The following is a 20,426-nucleotide window of genomic DNA, read 5'->3' as shown; positions in this document are numbered from 1 at the left end:
AGTTTTAATATGAATAACTTACAATATGGTAACCATTTTGTCCCCACTAAGTGGCACTAACTATCCACAAAATCACATTAAACGGCAGAAAGACCTTTTATTTTGTCTAAATTAATATATATAAAAGAACAATACTAGTTTTACAAAAACACATATAAAAGGAATATCCAAAAACAATCCCTATCTTTTAATTTTTATGATTTTTCTCTCTCTCTTATTTTTTTATTTTTTTCTAAATAATGTCATTTTATAGCCTTCTTTTGTATGAGTTTTTGTAAAGATCAGCATTTCCCATCTAAAATTTTTTTGAATTTGTAAATGTACTGAATGCCTAAACTTGAAATACTGTACAAAAAAAAATAAAAAGGGAGATATGGAAGAAAGTCCAAACCGTAGAGTACCTGTAAATTTGGAACATTGATTGCAAATATAAAAAAATGTTATATTTCAAATCAAAATCAAATCATTTAATTTCTTTAACCAGACCAACAATCAGACCTCCACTGAGAGAGAGAGAGGGGGCAATTATCTTCACAACACACCCCTCTCCCTCTTCTTCTTCCTCTCCAATTCCTAACTTTTAACTGATTTTTTTATTCTTTTCAAAAAAAAAAAATTCATATTATTGATGATTCTCTTTGCATTCCGCTAATTTCCCCTTGTTTTTGATGCGACGATCGCATGCCCGTACACGGATCGATTCCAAACCCGACAAAATGGATCCAATCAAGCTCCATATTCGACCCACCGCTAGATCCACCAATCTCTTCTCCCGAACTCCGAAGAACACCAAATCAAACCTCCTTTTTACCCTCACCGTCGCTCTAACCTCTGCTTTTTTCACTATAATTCCCTGCTATTACTTATTCTTCTACACCCACAAAACCGCAAATCCCAATTCGGTCAAATACGGCGTCGTTATTGACGGAGGGAGTACGGGCACCAGAATCCATGTTTTCAGTTACAGAAGAGAGAGCAACGAGTTTGATTTTGAGTTAGGAAACATGAGGGTAAATCCGGGATTATCTTCGTATGCAGAGAATCCGGAGTTTGCGGGGGAGTCGTTGAAACAGTTGATCGATTTCGGGAAGGGGAAAGTGCCCGCCGGGCTTTGGGATGAAACCGAAATAAGGTTAATGGCGACGGCCGGGTTGCGTCTACTGGATTTGAAGGTTCAAGAAAAGATTTTGAGGGCCTGTAGGGAAGTGCTTAGGGCATCTGGCTTTATGTTCAGAGATGAATGGGCCACGGTCATTACAGGTATGGATGTAATCTGACTTATTATCTTTATGTAATGCAGGGAATTTGTGAGTTAGAAAAGATGAAAATTGGGGCTCTTTGTTAGTAATAATTCTGGCTTGCAGATGAAATTGAAACTTGATAATGTGTTTTTTGTATGTGTTTTAAATTGTGGAAACTGATTGTTGGATCTGACTGTGTTAGGTTCTGATGAGGGTGTTTATGCTTGGGTTGTTGCAAACTATGCACTTGGTAGTCTTGGAGGTGATCCTCTGAAAACAACTGGAATTATTGAACTTGGGGGTGCTTCTGCGCAGGTTTGTTTCTTCTTTCTATTCTATGCCATGGGATTGCAAATCATGAACCTTTCTAGGTTGTTAATTGGCAGTCATTGTTGTGGACTGCAATTGCCCTCCGCTGGAGGTTTGATTTATTTATAAAAAGTAGGATTTGACAAAATATTTAGAATATGGACCCGCAGAAAAATGTAATATCCTCTTGAACCTTCTGACGTCCAAAAACCTATTTATTGGTTTTGGGGAAGTGAGGTACTTAATTTAAACAATTAGAAAGATGAAATTTGTAGGTCAACCATGAATATACTTGATATTTTGGGATGATTTATTATCTTTGTTTCCTGTGTTTGTGCTTCTACAATGGGTGCATTTTGGAGTCACAGCACTTGAGTTGTTGTTTAAAATAGTTGCTATACTTTTGTTTCAGGTAACCTTTGTTTCAAATGAACCTATGCCTCCTGAGTTTTCACGTACTATTAAATTTGGGAATGCCACTTACAATCTCTACAGCCACAGTTTTCTTCATTTTGGCCAGGTAACCATCATCTGTATTGTTAATGTTCTTTTGGTGTAGTATTATTTTTGTTTGTTTTACTTTTCTTATCTGCTTTGTTGGCATGAAACTTAGCAAACTATGCTTCATTATTTAAGTTTCATTGATCAATGTATAGTGTTGGTGTGTTGGCATGAAGGCAGATTGAAACAATGCTCTAGTGCCTCACTTCTACAACTCCGAGTTTTCGCATATCATTCAGTTTTTGAAACAACATCTGCCAACTTTATTTTCTCCCAGAGCTCAGCTTGTAAATAGGATGATAATAAGTGTTGTCCTTGTCATGAATTATAATTGTGCCAATGTACTGAAAGTTTGAGGTACTATTAGATGAAGGCAAGAGGATTAATTCTAAAGCTGAATTCCACTAAATTTAACAGATTTGTGAGTTTTGCTGCTTAAATAATGTTGTTGGACAAGGGAGTTGTGAAATTCCATTTAGGTTACTTGTTAGCACTTTTATAGCAGTTGTGAACAAATGTATTGATCTCTGTCGGCTAGTATGAAAACTAGAAGAATGGCTTTCTTCTCTTAAGTTTGCCTTTGACAATCTATAATTTGTGTCTTAATTGTCTTTATAAACTTCACAATTTTGAGTTAATATTTGTTATTATAGTTTTTTATCTTTTATTTTAAAATTTTGAAGCAAGCCATTCTAAATTTCAGTTTGTAACTTGTTTGCTTTGTAGAATGTTGCATTTGAATCATTGAAGGAATTAATCACCTCAGGTGGCTTTAACTCGGGTATGTATACTTTGGTTCCTGCATAGCATCTGTATGCATTGAATTTATTCAAATTCACTTTAAAAAATTTTTACTGTCATGGAGCAATCCATGCTGAGGACTTAATCATCTTTCGTAGTGCTACAATGTTCTCCTGATATTAAATATTTTATGACTAGAAGAAATAGTGCCACTGCTTATGTCATATGCTCTATTGAGACTTTTGAGAGTCAGATCAGCTTCCCTCAGTGATGCTAATTGGGATAATATAAGATATGAAGATGGTGCACTACTGCTTTCTCAGTTTTGCTACCCTTGACACTAGAAGTTGGCTTTCTTAAAATGTCGATGAGGGTGGAGCACCTTATTTGGCGGTCATGTTTGGCACAGGTTGTGCTTGATATCTTATTATTGCCATAAAATAAAATGTCTTCTTTTATAGTATTTGTTAGATTTAAAGACTATTGTTGCAGCCTTACCTAATAACTTAAGTTTTTGGGTCAAGTGGTTGCTTAATATGGAAGCAAAGCCAAGATTTTTGGGTCAAATGTTACTTAGCATGTTCCTATTTATGATCGAGATAGTTCGGAGAATTTTTGCTTAGAATCTCTCATAGAAATGTGACATTCTTTCATTGGTTTTTTAATAATTTCCACTATTGCAGCTGTAGGGTCACTGCAGAAGAGAGTACATATAGATCCTTGCTCTCCTAAAGGATACTCCCATGATATGGAATCATGGAAGCTCTCAGCAGATTCTTCGGATGAAAATAATGAATATTTGTCCACACTTCAAGCTGGGGGTAACTTTTCAGAATGTAGATCTGCTGCATTAATGCTGTTACAAAAAGGAAAAGGTTAAAAAATTTTCTCAGGAAACCACATCCAAGAGTTTCTTTTGACTTCTTTTTAGCAGCAATAATTGCATTTATGCTACCGTTTGTGTGCAGACAAATGCTCCTATAAAAGCTGCTATTTGGGATCAACTTTCATGCCTAAGCTTCAGGGAACATTTTTGGCCACGGAAAATTTCTTCCATACGTCAAAGGTACCTTTCTTTTTTATAGTTGAACATGTTCTGGCTTCATCAGAGTTTCGTTTTTAATACATGATCCACTTGGAAGAAAGCATTACTCTTCTCTATGATCAGATGCAGCATGCTCATGCAACTTTTGCATGTTTTTTTTTAAAGCCTTTATGCCTACACTTTGCCATTGATTAGTTCTTCAGGTTGCGTGAAAGGGCATTTCTTTCTGATTTGCTGATAGCTGGAGAACAATTTTGTGGAGAGGATTGGTCAAAGTTGAAGAACAAGTATCCATCACTTGATGAGGATCTGATGCGCTATTGCTTCTCATCTGCATATATTGTTGCTTTACTGCATGACAGTCTTGGAATTGCATTGGATGATGAAAGGTATGTTCTTTAGGTTACCCGTTACCTGTTAACATAGTATCATCGTTCAATGTAAGCACCTTTTTTTTATTGTCATCCTATCTACTTAAATAAATCAAACTTTTACATATCTACAAGAGAATTTTAGTTCTTACTAGTTTCATATATTTGATAATCAATTACTTGAATTTTAATTTCTTAAGAGTCATCTCTCTCTTTATATCTAAATTGTGGGCACTTGAAATTGGTGAAATGTTATTGACTGGAATTACTATTGACAGGATTGGGTATGGAAATCATGTGGGAAATATCCCACTTGATTGGGCGCTGGGAGCTTTCATCCTGCAGAGCACATCAGATTTGGATGTACATAACTCTGGCTGGATTGGCACCATTATTAGTGATGACTCACCTACACTGCTCTCCCTGATTGCCATTTCTATACTATTAATGTTTATAGCATGGTCTGTATCAAAATGGAGGAAACCCCAATTAAAGACAATTTATGATCTAGAAAAAGGGAGGTATATAGTTAGTCGTGTTAGTAGGTGATAACATTTATCCGAAGTGATGAACGAATTCCCTCGGTCTTGCAGATGAGGAAGTGATAAGTCAAAGGTGGGAGCCATGTAATTATAGTACTTATAAAATTTGTATGATTCCTTAATTTGCTGGCGAAAGTCACCCACTTAATGCTGCGATTGTGCTGGAAATATGACTGTATGGAGTGGGGTTTTCAGCACAGAATGATGTAGTGTAACATTAATGTGGGGAAATAGGTTAGAAGATTGTAATCCCATTTTGTATTTAGCGGGAATACAGATGTCGGTTTATTGACCACATGCTTCCGCATTAAGAAGCAAACCTGTGGGAAAGTATATTACAGTTTGGGAGAGAATCCAGATGTTTGTATGACTGACTTAATGATATTGGAGGTGTGTTTTCAGTTTGCAATTTTTGTTTTCTTTTTTTTTTTTTTTTTTTTGGTATAATGAAGTGTTGGTGTCTTCATGCAAGCCTTTCTTATTGTTGGAATGGTGAAATAACTAATTCAATGGAGGAAGCAAGGGTGTGCAGATCCATCTGTTTTTTGGGTGGATGGATTTACGGTTACAGTATGAGCCAAAAGCAAACGCGTTAATATGTCGTCAAGGTAACGTTTTTATGGAGATATACGACTCAAATTGACCATTTGAAATCTAAAGTTGATAGAAATCTAAAGCAACTTTAAGATTATGACTTCCCAAACACATTTGAAATAATTTTCAAAGTTAGAAAAAAGATGATTAAACTTAAAGTAACAGCAATCCCAAACTAACGTTTGGTTATAGAATTTTCTAGTTTGGAGTTAACATTATGGTGAAAGAGATGGATTGGTAATGGTTGATGTATGAATAAGTAATTAATTATTCTATAAATCTAATTGGTCAAATTGAATTGCCTTCATCTTCACCTTGTTACAAAGTCAAATGCCAAATTTATTTATTACCCAAATCAATTAATTATGCCAACTGCAACCCAGTCGTCGTTTTACGCGGCAAGGCAACTACATGAAATGACCACACCAACCTTAAAACCCCATGTAATCATGTATTGTTAAACAAGAGGCGACAACTCCAAGTCATTTTCTTAGAAACCGCGTACAATCACCGATTTTACACTCTTTTCTCTCCTATATTTCCGCTCTCGACACCCAATTCTACCATATTAACCCACAACTCTTTTGCAATGTAAGATTTTCTTTCTTGTTTTCTTTTTTTTCCCTCTTTCTGTCTCTCTCTCTATCTCTCTCTTCGGTTTTCTTTTTTGTTTCTCTGAAAACCCTCCGATCCGCTGCTCCGAGCAGTGGGATCGGTGTTTTATTTCTTTCTTTCTCCAATTCCCACCTCCCTTTACTAGTTTTAACGACGTTAACCTCGTGGATTTGGATTGTTTTTTTGTTTTCAGTTTAGGTGGTGGATTTCTTTTTTCTTGTTGACGAGGAATTTATAACGGAAAGAACAGAAAAGAAAGAATGAGTGATCAGGTGGTTTTGTATGTGGACCAGCTGATAAGGACGGAGTCCGTACAAGGGGAGGGTGGTGCTGATGTTAATAAGGCCTGTGGTACTGGGAGTGGTGTTGGGGAAAATGAAGCGGGGCCGTCGTGCTCGGCGGTTGATGATGAAGCGGGAGAGGAGGAGCCGTTGATTCAAGTGGGTGAGTGTCGCATTTGCCAGGAGGAGGATTCTGTTACCAATTTGGAGACACCTTGTGCTTGTAGTGGAAGTCTCAAGGTATATTTACACATTATTCATCCTACAATTATACCCTTTTTTCTTATTTTTAGTTAGGTTGGTATTGGTTTTATTAGGTGTAGAGTTGGATTGTGCAAATGGATGATTTTTAATCCTTTTTTGTTCACTTTTTGGCCCAAAGTTTTGAATGGTTAGGCTTTTAATTTGTTTTGTTTTTAAATGGAACCGTAAAATTTTGTTGTTTTAGCTGATGACCATTGTCAATTTTGTAAATCCCAAGAATAATCCTAAAACTCTATGGCATGCTTTGACAATTATGTAAATAAATCGTAATATGATGATCAATTGCTTTCATGTTAATTGCTAATTCTTTGTTGTTTCAGTCTTGTTAAGTTCTTAACTTTTCCGTAGAAACAACACTGTTCCTATATCATCTACCAGTCTGATTTGACAATAAGCTTATATGTCAAGGGGTTGAATCGGATTAGCTTCAAATCTTGTTTACATAGGGGAAAAGTAAACCTTTATATAATTGTAAAAAACTACAATTGATAGATTATGATTAGGTTTACTTGTGAATGTGATTTATTTGAAAAAAAAAAAAAAAACTGTTATATAGAAGATAACATGTTGATTTCATGATTTCTAAGTGGATCTTTTGGAAATTTCTTGTTCTTCTAAAGTTTGAGCAGTATTATTCCTTTTGTTTTATGTGCTTCAGATGTATATTAATAAGTTCTATGGTTTGTCCAGTATGCTCATAGAAAGTGTGTTCAGCATTGGTGCAACGAGAAAGGAGATATAACTTGCGAGATATGTCATCAGGTATGCTCATGGAAGTCAATTTATTTATTCTGGTTCTGTAAGCAATATCACATATATGTATCCAACATGGGGTTTTTATTAGACTCAGAGTTTTTGGTGTCTCTTTTTCAAAGTCATATGCACAGCCGGTGTGCATGGCATAAAGAATGTGATAGTAACAACATACAAATATTTGATATATTTGATAACATAAGGATGTCATGCAATGTGGCATCAAGTGACTTTAGCTTCTTCTCTATGTACAGGGATTCTTTGGAATAGATTATTCATTGTTAAAATTTTGAAGTTACTTGAAACGATTTTGACTTTTGATTTTGGCCGTCTTTATGTGATTATAGCAATACCAACCAAATTATACTGCTCCACCTTCTCCACCCCGATTGGAAGATACTGCTATTGATATTGGGTAATGCAAGATTTCTTAATCTTTTTTTACTTTTCTTTTTTCAGTTGGTATTTCTTTGCTGAAAATTGTTCCAAGTATATTCTTCTTTGACTTATAAATTTTGATGTACCTTGAGATATTGATTTGGATGTCCATTGCAGTTTTTAATCTGGATAATTTACTTGGAATTGACACAATCATAGCTTTTTAAATCTATTTTGGTTCATTGGATCTTGTTTTCAGTGGAGGCTGGACCCTATCTGGTACTCCTCTGGACTTGCGAGATCCTCGCCTCTTGGCCATTGCGGAGGCAGAGCGACACTTTTTGGAAGCTGAGTATGATGAGTATGATGCTTCAAATGCTAGCGGAGCTGCATTTTGCCGTTCAGCTGCTTTAATTGTAAGCTGTTAAAGACTTAACTCATCAACATCCAAGCCCTTGATATGCAGAAATTCAAAATCATTTGTTAATGTATTGCAAAATGCACCTTTGTTAGGCCCTGATTTCATGTAATTGAGCTATAGATCTTTGGTTATAGTAATTAAAAGTAAGATTTGCATGGTTACTCTAATATAGCCACTCAGACACCACCTGGGCTATGTTTGGTTACTACATATATTGTTACTATTAATTGCAGCTGTTTTTCTTTTAACATAGTAATTCAATTTCCACTTCCCATAAATGGGATTAAAATTTGACGTGAGCTTAATCACCCTTTTTTAACAGTTAATGGCCCTTTTACTCTTGCGGCATGCACTGACCATCCCAGATGCTGATGGAGAAGATGACATGTCTACCTTTTTCTCTGTAAGAAAAACTTCAACTTTCATTTGCTCTATGGCATCACCCATCACAATAAATTGATAAGTTTGTCTGATGGTTGAATCTTTCTAATCAACTTCTTGATGCTCTGCAGCTTTTCTTGCTTCGGGCCGCTGGATTTCTTTTGCCCTGCTACATCATGGCTTGGGCCATCAATATCTTGCAGCGTCGAAGGCAAAGACAGGTTAGTATTTCGCAGTTCTTGCCTCTATTTTATTAGTTTCCTTTCCAATCCTGGTTTTCCCAGTGAAATTGATTTTGCTTCTGTAATGAACATTGTTAAATACACTCATCCGCATTAGGTGTATCTTGAGAACTCTAATCTATTCCTTCAAAATGGGTAAAAAATGAAATTTGGAACCAAGTGCATGGTTTGTGTTTGAGAGATTAAGTTTTGTTGAAGCTTGTATATTATTTGGTGAAGCAGGAGGCTGCTGCATTGGCCGCAACACAAGTAGCATTTGTACTACAATCTGGACAACGGAGGGGTCTGCAGTTTGCCATAGCCTCAGGATCACCTTCAGTGAGTCAGCCGCAGCCTCAGGAAGCTGTATGATATGATGGACATAAATTGATGTAATATTTGTTGTGTCATCTGAATCATAATCATACGGGGTGAGTGACCAACCACAGCCACAACAGAAGCAGGTTCTCCTAACAAGAGGAGTTTAAAAAAGGCTAATTGTGTATTAATTACAATATTTTGTTTTAACTTTATATGAATCTCACATTTCTTAGAATGAGCGTTTCTGTAAACTGGGTCAATTTCTTAATTCAGTTGCCTTGTTGAACCTGTACAAATCTTTCGCTTTCTCAAGTATATAAATCTCAGTAGCTATTGAAGTGTTTCAAATTACAGTCCATTCATCTTCACCAACTAAAACTGAAATATTATGATATGGTTTATTTTTTACAATGTTAGTTAAATATATACCCTAAAATTCATACAAACTGTGCGAAATCTAAATAACTCTTCGGAACGCCTAGGATTTGGTTAGCGAGTTTCATTTTATTTATTTTATCATTGTTATTATTAAGGCTTTCGAAAGTAAACCCCCCTATGTTTCATGATTTGGAGAAAGACCTACAAGTTATTGGAAATAGGACCCTAATCCTAACCCCATTACTTTTATCCGTTAACTTCAAATAATGTCAATATAATATAGGTATTTTCGATTTTGTTTGGTCTCCTATTCAAACATTATCTTATTCTATTATCCCGTCCTGAAAAATAAAAAATGTATTGATTTTAATGTTCTTTAAAATTCAATCTTATTCTATTCAACTCAAAACATTTAACAATTACCTTTCTCAATAAAAGTTTTAAAATTAACATAAACACTCCTACCCACCCAATAATTATCGACAACTAGCCATCACTGTCAGACAATGACCGAAAGTCATCGGAATGACATATGACCGGCTGAATCTGGCCGATCGTGCGTCTATCTATCCGTTTCCAACCAGATTCACGACCAAAGATCTAGCCTTCGTTGACTGTCAAACAACGGTCATCGTTTGACTGTTGTCAACGGTCAGATCTTTGACCATAGATATAATCGAAAAAGGCTAGATCAGCTCACAACTGGCTAGATCTAGTCGATCGTGCACCATTCTGCCAGTAATTATTGGATAGGTGAGAGTTTTTTTGTTAATTTATAAACTTTTATTATAGGGGGTGTTTAGCTAAATTAACAAATATAGGAGATTAAAAGTAATCTAACTATTTTTCAGAAAATATTTTTAAAAAATGTACCAAACACATTCTCCTAAAACTATTTTATTTGATTAAATCCTATTCATAATTGAATACTATTCTAAAAAACTAAACAAACGGATCAATTTTAATAAGAGTAGTTTGGGCTTTTTTAAAAAATTTATATATAAAAAGAAAAACCGTTATTATTATTAGAGACATTGATAAAGAATATTACAATATATGTTTTCCTTTATTAACTAGATTTTTTTTTTAATTAGAAAAAAATTGGACAAAACAAATTTAGGAAAAATCCTAATAAAAAATGTTATAAGTAGGCTTTTTATTTCAGCATACCGAACAAGAAGTTAAAAAAAGAGAGTAGAAGAGTATCAAGTGTGTATGGGTTAGAAATGATGTTTCAAGAGTATGAATTGAATATATGAACCTTAAGGATTCATACTTTATTTTTAATTCTTTGTATGAACAAATTGTAACTTGTGTCCCCCGTAATTTAGTCTTAACAGTTTGTACTGTACCTTAATTAATAATATCTCTTAATTATATTGAATAACAATATTATAGTTTTTATTTGCAATTAAATTTACACACTGATGCTTTAAATTATCCTTTTAAATAAAATGAAAATATATTTATTTTCATTAAAACAACTGTTTGAAAATTAAAAGATAACGAGAAACTTGTAAAATGTTCATTCGTTTTTCTTTTTGGCTGGAGCAGTTGGTGGGTGATGAAGATGGTGACATTATGGTTAAAATTAATAGACAAAGAGCAAAGCATATATTCTCACATACTTATCTATCTATAAGAATAATCTTAAACTAGAATAAGGGAAGCATCTTCTTTTCTTAACATATAGTTTTGATTACATTCTGATTGTAGCTCTCACTTTTGTCTTTCCTTTGGAACATAAAATCCACACTCTCAATATTATCCGGGACCTTCTTCCAATCAAATCCTGTTCAAACCCTATCATTTGACCCAACAATCAAAAGTTCAAAACAGCTATTGCTTCCTTTTCTTGAATGTACTTTTTAAGTAATAGAATGATCAAATATGCTTCCTTTATTTATTTATCTATTTCTTCAGAAAACGACTAAAATAACACCCCATAAATATCATTTACTTGGTTAAAGTAGTACAAGTAGAGAACTGAAAGAGCATTTGGTAGTAGATCAATTGATCAATTTTTTTAGAAATAAAGGTGAAATGTGTAGAATTTAAAAGGAAAAATATGAAGATGAAAGATGGGTACATGATCTGTAAAATTTACAGACTGGGTTTGCTTTATCTTTAACTTGCTTTGTCACTCCTCTTTTGTAAATACAACTACATTATTTTATGAAGGTTTAGGAAGGTACCTATGGATTTAGTGATTGTAGTGAGGGGCTTAACCAAATGGAGCCTTTAGTTTCAAATCAAAGTACTGAAAAGTCACAACTTTAAGACCAACCTCGAAACTCTACAGAGCCATTTGTTTAAATTTTCACAGATAATGTTTCCAAGTGGAAGTGGGGGAAGTGTTAATGGCCCAATTAAGATTCTAATGATATAAACTTTAACAGGTGACCATCTAATCAAAGTACAGTCAATATTAACCTTAGCATAGTACTTACCGTACCACAATTTTAGCAGCTGGGCCCATCTGCCATCTCTCTATCACCTTCAAACATGGACTACTCCACCAAGTCTACAATACCCAGATAATCATCTATTATTATTCATGGATGAATCAGTTTGCATAATCCTCCCAAATGACTGAATCATCTTATTTCTGTGTATGTTTCAGTTTTTCAGGTGTATGTATGCGCACAACCAAGCCAACAAATATTATGTCAACTAATCAATTTTTACCATGGTGCTCTTAAACATGAATACTACAGTTGATATGGCAGACAGAAGAATTCATTCATATTGCATGAAACCTTAACGAGAGAAACTTGATGGAAGGCAAAAATTCAAGTTACTCTCAATGGAATACAAAACCAAGAGCATTGGCATATTAAAATATAAAAGCTAAGGTTGCACTGCAAGAATTAAGACCACTGACACTCAACCGAAATCATAAGGCACCATGCATCTAGATCAAATCCCATCATCCAGTTTTTAAAAAAGTGCGAGAATTTATGCTTTAGAATGTTCCTAATTGCATGTGATGTTACTATATTATAATAACAGTAAAGTAAAGAGAGGAAAATAAAGGAAAAGATGAACTACATCAATAAATGAGAAAAAAAATTACATAATAAGGTACTATGAGAGACAGAGAAAGAGACGTGGGCTTTCTCTGAATCATTGAATGAGGATTAAGAGCATGGCAGACCAAGGATGAGCAAAGAAAAGCATAAAGAAACACATTTAGCACAAGAAACCAAGTACTGTTTGTTATTTTTGTTGCATAGGGAAGGGAGCTTAGAATGCTAAAGTGAAGAGAAGATCTTAGAATGGTATAAAGCAAGTGTTTGTTTCTTTTGGAGGCTGTTCTATTCTATATTCTTTTCCCTCCCCATTTGATTCCTTATATGACTTGCTTGCCACTGTAGCGACGTAGTAGTTTTCAAGTGGTCCATGTCTTTTGACTGCCTCGTCACTCCCATTAAAAAGAAACAAAAACTTCCTTTTCTTAATAACAAAGAAACTATAAGTTACCAGAATACCCAGCCTAAAAAATTTCGAATTACCATGTGAGCAAATTTGTATATGCAAACACCAAACCTGTAAACTTGAAGTACATTAAAATAATAACATGACCATTAGCTAATTAAGAATGTCTGAGACTCTAGTGTATATCCAGGTAAGCATGGTCGGGTGATGTGGCAAGATGGCAATGAATCCAAGAGACTGAGTTGGTCCTGTTTTAGTAGACAAAAGCAGGGCAAATGATAGAGATGTAGGGAAACAAATGAAAAAAGATACTTGGCTTCTCAAGGGTATAGTTCCAACTTCCAACCCCTTTTTTTTTTTTTTTTTTTTGCCTTGTCAGATTCTTCATAACAGCCTTAATTTGCTTAGAATGCAGGCTTATGATTTGAGTGAATCTAAATATCTCTGGGTGTTCTGGGGCCCTCCCTGCTTTATGCTTTAAAAACTCTTCAAATCCAATAAGGGGATAAATAACAGGCTTATGTCTACAGGGACATAACATAAGAACAACAGGATTACAATCTCCAACCTGCTTATTCTCTCATTATTCTATAAACAGAAGGAGATACTTCTGCTCTTCTTGTTTGTTTGAGTTTAGAGAGAATAATGGTTTTTTGTGCTCAAAGAGTGCTCATTCTTCTGCTCTGTATGGGGTTATTAACAGTTCAACCAGACCAAGTTTATGGCTTACGAAGAATAGACCTTCTCAGACAGAACCAACATAGTCAAGGTATGGTGCCACAGAATCAACGTATCCTCAAGGCCACCACCATGGAGGAAATGAACACACAGAAGAATTCAACACAAATAAACAGCACCTTTGATCCAAATCAATCAAGCAAAAGAAGAGTACGAAGAGGATCAGATCCTATCCACAACAGGTCATGACAAATTCAAATTGTCTGCTCAGCCAAAGAGAGGAGCAGCAAATTAACAATTAAAGGAAGACACAGTTTCTCGCAATGCAGAGAAAACTAGAAGGCAGTTAGTTGCATCTGTTTTATGAAAGAACATTTACAAGGGTGGGTTGATTGGTTTCTCTATATCTTGTTTACAAGTTTTTTAATATAAAGAAATCTGTATAGCGTCAGAGTATGATCGATGAAGACAATTCAGTAAGCCAGTGTCATATCTGTAATGTGAGCTAAACTTATAATCTATGACTGAGGGACAGAAAAGGATAGATGATGGTGCAGGCTTTCATGAGAAACATCTATAGTATTTTCTTATATATATATCTTCAATTTTTCTTTGAAAAATGTAACATCTATTTGCATTAGCACTAAAGCTTCCACAGATGATAGTAAAATTCTTTTGTATTGCCCCATCTCTAACAAGTGTTTTTTTATTTATTTTACAGCATTTGTTTCAAAGTTCAAAGAATGATCTCATTCTTTCCCCCTCAACATTCAAAACCACAATAGCATACACTTAATCATAAATAGTGTACATTTACATGTTCACTCAATATAAACATGCATAAAGAAGCCCAACAAAAATTACTATATTTTCGTTGTAACTTTTAAAATTATGATCATTCTGAAATATTACCATTAATTAAAGATTTCAACTGGGTAAAATAGAATAGTCCTTTTTATGTTCTCAAAAGGTAAGCTCGGATCTGTCTGGAGAACCTACAATCTCAATCAATGTCCACAAAAAGCCTCTATCAGGTTTGAGATAAACTGCCTCTATAATTCAAGGTTGTACCTTCCACTAAAAGTCTCTCTCAGGTCTGAGATGAAATGCCTCTATAATTCAAGGTCGTATGTTCCACTAATTTTGCTATTCTTCACTACCTGATTTTACCAGATCCTACACCAAACGTGAAGATAACAATATGCAATATATTTAATCAGAACCTTCCTTATTGTATCATCTGATCTAAAACACCTAGTCAGGAATGTAGGATGAAGTTTTACACAAATTTTAAAAACGTATTCAACTTATCTCCCATGTTCAGGTCAGGTCATTAAAATGATTTCTCAAACAGATTGAATCCCTTCTAAAAAGAATCAGGACTGCAGTACAAGGATATAGAAATCGAACTAGCCCAAAATCTCCATAAACAGAAATCCATTCTAACATGCATATATTGATTGAGGACATTACTTGTAGTGTTATTCCAACAAAAACCTTTTAAAGGATAGAACAGAATTCTTATGAACATCAAGTCATTGCCTCAATAACAGTGAGAACAACTAGATGATACCATAACTGAAGGTAAATGGTTGGCTTGAAATAAAGATAACATCTTTAGCCAATTGATGTAGTAAGTTTTTTCCAAAGCATGTTAGCGAAATCGAGATATTGGGATTGGGTCAGCAAAAGACAGAAATGATTATTCTAAAAGGTCAGAAAGCAGGATTCGATGAAAAGTGTTGATTGTATGTCATGTCCAACATGTAAATCATCATATTGAAGAACCATATGTATCAATAATGATAACTCATAAGCATAATCTACTTGGTAAATATGCTCCCAATCAAAATGGTTTTGCTAAAGGAATTCACGTTATGGCAAACACTATGAAATATGCATCCGCACATAATTCACTAATTTATTAAAGTTAGAAGCAATGAACAGCAGATCCTAACTTGTTGGCCAATGTATTTTAATAAGTCTTAATTAAGCAAAGATTTGAAAAACGAAACAGATATGAAAATAGAAACCTATAACCTTGCAGGATGTATCAGTTTTAATTATTCTCAAATTGTTTTCCTTGATGCTGGAATATAAATTGACAAATTATTGAATCCATTCATTCCTTGAAACAGCAACGTGAGGCAAAAGATAACTGTTATTAAAACATTATCTTACATTTTTTTCCTCCCCTCTTTTCTCCTGGAGTAGATTTCCAGTTAATTGAAGGGTGGTCCAAATTTTGTATTACATTTTTATTTTCGGAAGCCAAATTAGAAATTTCCTATTAACAAATGTAACACAAAGCAACCTACAACTTGGGGATATACAAAACAGAATTTGATTATCAATAAGCATAAGTGAAGTCCAACAACAAAAAGAACAGCCAAATGATAAAATAGACTGGTTTCACTAAAATCATATCAATAAAATCACAAACTACAACATTGGAATAACAGGAACAACTCATATTCACTAATTGTAAAGATAAAGAAAAAAAAAAAAAAAACATATCCAGAAGCTGGCATTGAATCAATTCCTTCGTATGAAAGTTTAGAATTATGGCGGCAATCTACAGAAAAATTGATAAATTTGAATATACCTGATTGTATGAGTACGATCAACAACATGAAATACTCAACCTTTGCAGGTAACAGTGATCAACAGCTACAATAAATGTGCAGAGAGACAATTACCGTTAGATTACTTCACTTCAAGTCAGAGCTGATTTAAGAGTATGCTGTGAGGGAAGGCTTAACCATTGAGGGAAAGTACAACGATACAAACAAACCGTCTCGTCCGGTTTATATCCCTAAAATCTTTTAATAGTTTATTATGGGCCTTTCGGACTTTCAGCCGAACCGGTTCTACATTGTACTGGCTTGAAATTACTGGTACGTTTGTTTTCTTATTTTTTCCTATCATCTCCAAATTATACATTTGTTTTCTTATTCTAGAATTACTATTATATTTTATTCAATTATTTTTAAATCTTTTAACTTTATTAATTTAACTAAACACCCCTAAAAAAAATTTAGAACTTGACAAAAATACCCCCATCCACCCATATTTGCCAGATTCCAACCACCACCACCACCAAAAGGTGGCCAAAATCTAGTATAATTACTCACTACCGATTGGATCTGGTTGATAGTACACTGATATAGCTTTTTCCGACCAAATCCACCATGGATTCAGCCCTAATCATCAACGACGGCCAAGATGTGGTCATCGTTGACCATCAACAACGGCCATATCTTTGGCCATCGTTGACAACCAAACGTAACCAGATCTAGCCATAGATCTAGCTTTTTCTAGCTAGATTCACGGTGGATCTGGCTGGAAAAGATCATTTCGGCGCACGACCAGCCAGATCCAGTCGATCATGCGCCGATACGACGACTCTGGCCACCCTCTGACAATGGTGGTCGACTGTCAGTATTTAATGGGTGCGTGGTTGGGGGTGTTTTTGTAATTTTTAATATTTTTATTATAGGAGTGTTTGGTAAATTAACTAACCTATGGAGGTGTTTTTGTTAATTTTCAAATCTTGCCTCATTATTACCACCTAACTCTTATTTTTTCAAAAATACTATTCAAAATACTAAAACAAACGCACTTACAACGTCATCAAAAACAGGTGGGTCTATACACAATTTCGGGATGAGGAAGTCATTTTACCCCCCTCATCTTCAAGTAGGGACATAATTGTAATAGAGGATTTTATTCATCTTCTTCTTCTATATTTTTTCTTTAAAGCTTTTTATTTGCAGCTATAAACAATTGAATATAAATTTAAATCAATCAGAATTAGCAATAAAGCATAAAATCAAATCAATATATACCGTCATCATACAATTATGAATTAATTTATTCACCTCAAAACTCTTACAGCCAAGTAATTACTTTTAAATCCATCCTGGCCAATATCACAAATTTTCATTAAAGAAATTTGTGATACCCAAACCTCATACCTTTTACAATCAAATATTCAATTTTAAATCTCATATTGACAAAAGAAAATTTTGGTTTCATTCTCAATAAAACAAAACACCTGTATCACAAATTCTCATTAAAGAAATTAATGATAACTGGTTTGGTTGATTTGGTCTCATGATTTACTATTAATTCTAATTAATTTTAATTTGATAATTACAAATACAAAGCTTTGAAGTAAAGGTATGGAATAAAAAAAAAAAAAGATTTTTTATTACAATTATATTCTCACCTAAAGTTGAAGATGGGGCCTAAAGACAAAATTTGTGGGGACTAAAAATCACTTCTCTTTAGGACGAGATATTTTGACTTAAAATTTTGAGTAATGCTACAGTCATTGAAGTAGTGCACCGAATGAAATGGTAAAATCTTGACCGTTAATTAATTTTAACTTAATATTAATTAACAGTCAAGATTTTACCACGTCATTTAGTGCATGAATTCGGTGTATAACTTTCAGTGGTTGTATCATTTTCATAAAATTTTTACGCAAATTTTCAAGCCTGAATTCAATATTGTTTAAAAGTATGGGAGTTGCTAATATGAGAAAGAAAATAACTAACCTTAAAATATCTTCTTATATCTATTGGGTTGCAAAATATCTATTGCTAGGAATTTTTGTCTCAATTTAAGTTAAAATTTTAAATTAAAAGATATCATCCCTATTGAATTTATTAATGTTTAATGGAATCCAAAGTACAAAGAAAACTTTGTAGAAACCCCCAAAAAAATAAATCAATGGGGTGTGTACTTAGAAGAACTATACCCCAGAGGTCAAAGTAGGTCCACTGTAGAAAGTAAAAACTATGAGGCCTTCAAGTTCTAAGGCAGTGGTTGGGCCTGTTGATTTTGGGCTTACCTCTGAATGTCCAGTAGTTGATGATATTAGGGCATCTCCAATCCAACGTATGTTCTAACCCAACACTAAAAACTACACTAAATTGGTGTAAGTAAATACTAATACTGTTTATCTACACTAATTTAGTGTGATACTATTTATCTATTATAAAATATATTGTATTTTCTTATTTGTATTTATGTTAATTTGATTATTATTTATATTAGTATTTATAATAATAAATTCATAATAATTATATAATTCAAAAAATGATAGAAAAATTAAAAACAAAACTTTATTCAATGCAAATATTAAACTACAATAACTTAAAATAAAAATTAGCACTAATTTAAAAACCAAATTGGTGAAATAGATTAATTTTATTAAATTAGTATAATTTTTAAAGTAATTATTATTTAATAAAAATATCATTTTTAATATTTAATTAATATATATAAAAATAATTAGTGAAATATATTAATTGTTGATTATTAATAGAAAGAAAAAGAAAGAGAATATTCTTTTTGTTGTAATATTTGATGCAATGAATTGGAGATGCAATAGTGAAATACATTAAAAATCATATCAAATTTGATGTGAAACTTGTATCAATTTGGTGTTTGGGGTAAGAGATTGTCTTATGGGGAGAAATTTGATAATTAATGTTAAATTTATTATTATAAAAATGTAGAAGAAAAACATAAATGCTTTTTATTATAGTTATAATATAAGAGGTGGATGGATCGGTGATGTAGCCATCATTATTTATTTCAAGAGTAAACAACATATTCCCACCCAAGGTTTGGCAAATCTATTCCCACCCCTGGTTTCATAAATTGTAATTCTCACCCTTAAATTAACATAGTTACTTTTCTCTTAAAATAACCTTTATATCTCAAATTTATCTCAAATAACCCACAGAGGATCATAGCCAATCCAAGAATTTGGCCTGATTCTGGTACCATTGGACCTTCCCGACACCATCATCAGCATCCCCTCATCCTCCTCACCAAAACCCCTAACTTTTTCACTTGATTGCACATCGGCGAGGTGCCAGAATTTGGCTAAAAATGTGCAACAAAACATAAAAACCTAAGGGAGAGGCAACAACGATCGACGGGCAATTGCGGTTGACAATGTTAGGGGTTTTGATGGGGGGAAGCTGATGGTGTTGGGGGTGGTTTCCAATGCTGGGACATACTGAAATTTGGATGAAACATTGATTGAAACTAAGAGCAGCAGCTGACGATTGAGGGGTTCAATCAAGCAGGGAGGTTAGGAGTTTTGATGTGGTGGTTGAGGGGATTGTAATGGTGGTGTCAGGAGAGGTCGAATACGTAGGGAATAGGCCAGAGTGGCCTAAAATCGCCGATATGGTAAATTTGAGAAGTCAAAGGTTATTTTGAAATGTTCCAGTGGAGTGAATTTGAAAAGTGAAGGATTATTTTAAAATTTTTATTTTTGAAATAACTATTTTACTTTTTTAACTGTTAGATTAAATAGTTATTTGTTAATTTAAGGGTGGGAATCTGTAATTTATGAAACAAAGGGTGGAAATGTGTCGATTCGCCAAACCTTGGGGTGGGAAAATGTCGTTTACTCTTTATTTCAAATACGCTAACACGTGATATTCAGAGTCAATTAAATTTGTAGGGTAGGGTGTTCTGTTTCTTCTGCTCAGTGGGGACCATCACCATGGCCATTGACTAATCACATTTTCACACCTACTCCTCAAGGGCATGTGCATCAAATTTAAGGTACCCCTTTACCCCTTCCCTTCCCTAACAATACCTCCATTATTGCACTTTCAATTTTTTTTCCGTAAAAATAAAAAAAAATATATAGATTAAAAAATAACTAAATTAATTTGATTTAAATAAAATGAAATTCAGGTTGCAAAATAGAAATACTAATATGTAGGCGTAGTTTCATGATTTTTATTACCACAAAATTATTTCCAAGATATTTTATCCTATCATTTCTTTTACTTTATATTTCAAATTTTTACAAAAACAAATATGTTTTGAAAATAATTTTAAAAATATAAAGAGAATAAATTCTTTCAATTAGTGTAAATTATATTAAAAAAATCAAGAGTAAAGCTTCAATCCAGAAT

General features: G+C 33.7%; 2 protein-coding genes across 3 annotated transcripts; both read left to right on the top strand.

Moving 5' to 3' along the window:
- The first annotated feature begins 470 nt into the window (after positions 1–470).
- On the top strand, positions 471–5,161 carry LOC116132828 (probable apyrase 6). Its single transcript, XM_031418501.1, has 8 exons — positions 471–1,260; positions 1,444–1,556; positions 1,963–2,070; positions 2,778–2,832; positions 3,476–3,667; positions 3,761–3,858; positions 4,033–4,226; positions 4,487–5,161. The coding sequence occupies exons 1-8, from the start codon at positions 669–671 to the stop codon at positions 4,755–4,757; spliced, it is 1,623 nt and encodes a 540-aa protein (XP_031274361.1). The 5' UTR covers positions 471–668; the 3' UTR covers positions 4,758–5,161.
- A 631-nt stretch (positions 5,162–5,792) lies between these two features.
- LOC116132837 lies at positions 5,793–9,330 on the top strand. 2 transcript variants are annotated; one of them, XM_031418508.1, is made up of 8 exons: positions 5,793–5,935; positions 6,153–6,480; positions 7,195–7,266; positions 7,605–7,672; positions 7,895–8,051; positions 8,379–8,459; positions 8,569–8,658; positions 8,899–9,330. In XM_031418508.1, exons 2-8 carry the CDS (start codon positions 6,220–6,222, stop codon positions 9,028–9,030), a joined length of 861 nt encoding a protein of 286 aa, XP_031274368.1. In that variant the 5' UTR covers positions 5,793–5,935; positions 6,153–6,219; the 3' UTR covers positions 9,031–9,330. The 2 variants fall into 2 exon arrangements, with proteins under 2 accessions (XP_031274368.1, XP_031274369.1); XM_031418509.1 differs by having other exon boundaries at positions 8,902–9,329.
- The last annotated feature ends 11,096 nt before the right edge of the window (positions 9,331–20,426 follow it).

This window comes from Pistacia vera, unplaced genomic scaffold (genome assembly GCF_008641045.1).
Source record: "Pistacia vera cultivar Batoury unplaced genomic scaffold, PisVer_v2 Contig260, whole genome shotgun sequence".
In the NCBI taxonomy this organism is placed as follows: domain Eukaryota; kingdom Viridiplantae; phylum Streptophyta; class Magnoliopsida; order Sapindales; family Anacardiaceae; genus Pistacia; species Pistacia vera.
Note: the sequence above shows the minus strand (reverse complement) of the source record. Positions and strands in the feature narration are given on the sequence as shown.

Excerpts from the sequence above, each read along its gene's own strand:
- LOC116132837 (XM_031418508.1), top strand. The coding sequence starts at position 6,220 with ATGAGTGATCAGGTGGTTTTGTATGTGGACCAGCTGATAAGGACGGAG. Across the intron at positions 7,673-7,894 it reads GATACTGCTATTGATATTGG|TGGAGGCTGGACCCTATCTG; the intron begins GTAATGCAAGAT and ends TCTTGTTTTCAG. Across the intron at positions 8,659-8,898 it reads AGCGTCGAAGGCAAAGACAG|CAGGAGGCTGCTGCATTGGC; the intron begins GTTAGTATTTCG and ends TATTTGGTGAAG.
- LOC116132828 (XM_031418501.1), top strand. The coding sequence starts at position 669 with ATGCGACGATCGCATGCCCGTACACGGATCGATTCCAAACCCGACAAA. Across the intron at positions 2,071-2,777 it reads GTTTTCTTCATTTTGGCCAG|AATGTTGCATTTGAATCATT; the intron begins GTAACCATCATC and ends TTTGCTTTGTAG. Across the intron at positions 3,859-4,032 it reads ATTTCTTCCATACGTCAAAG|TTCTTCAGGTTGCGTGAAAG; the intron begins GTACCTTTCTTT and ends GCCATTGATTAG.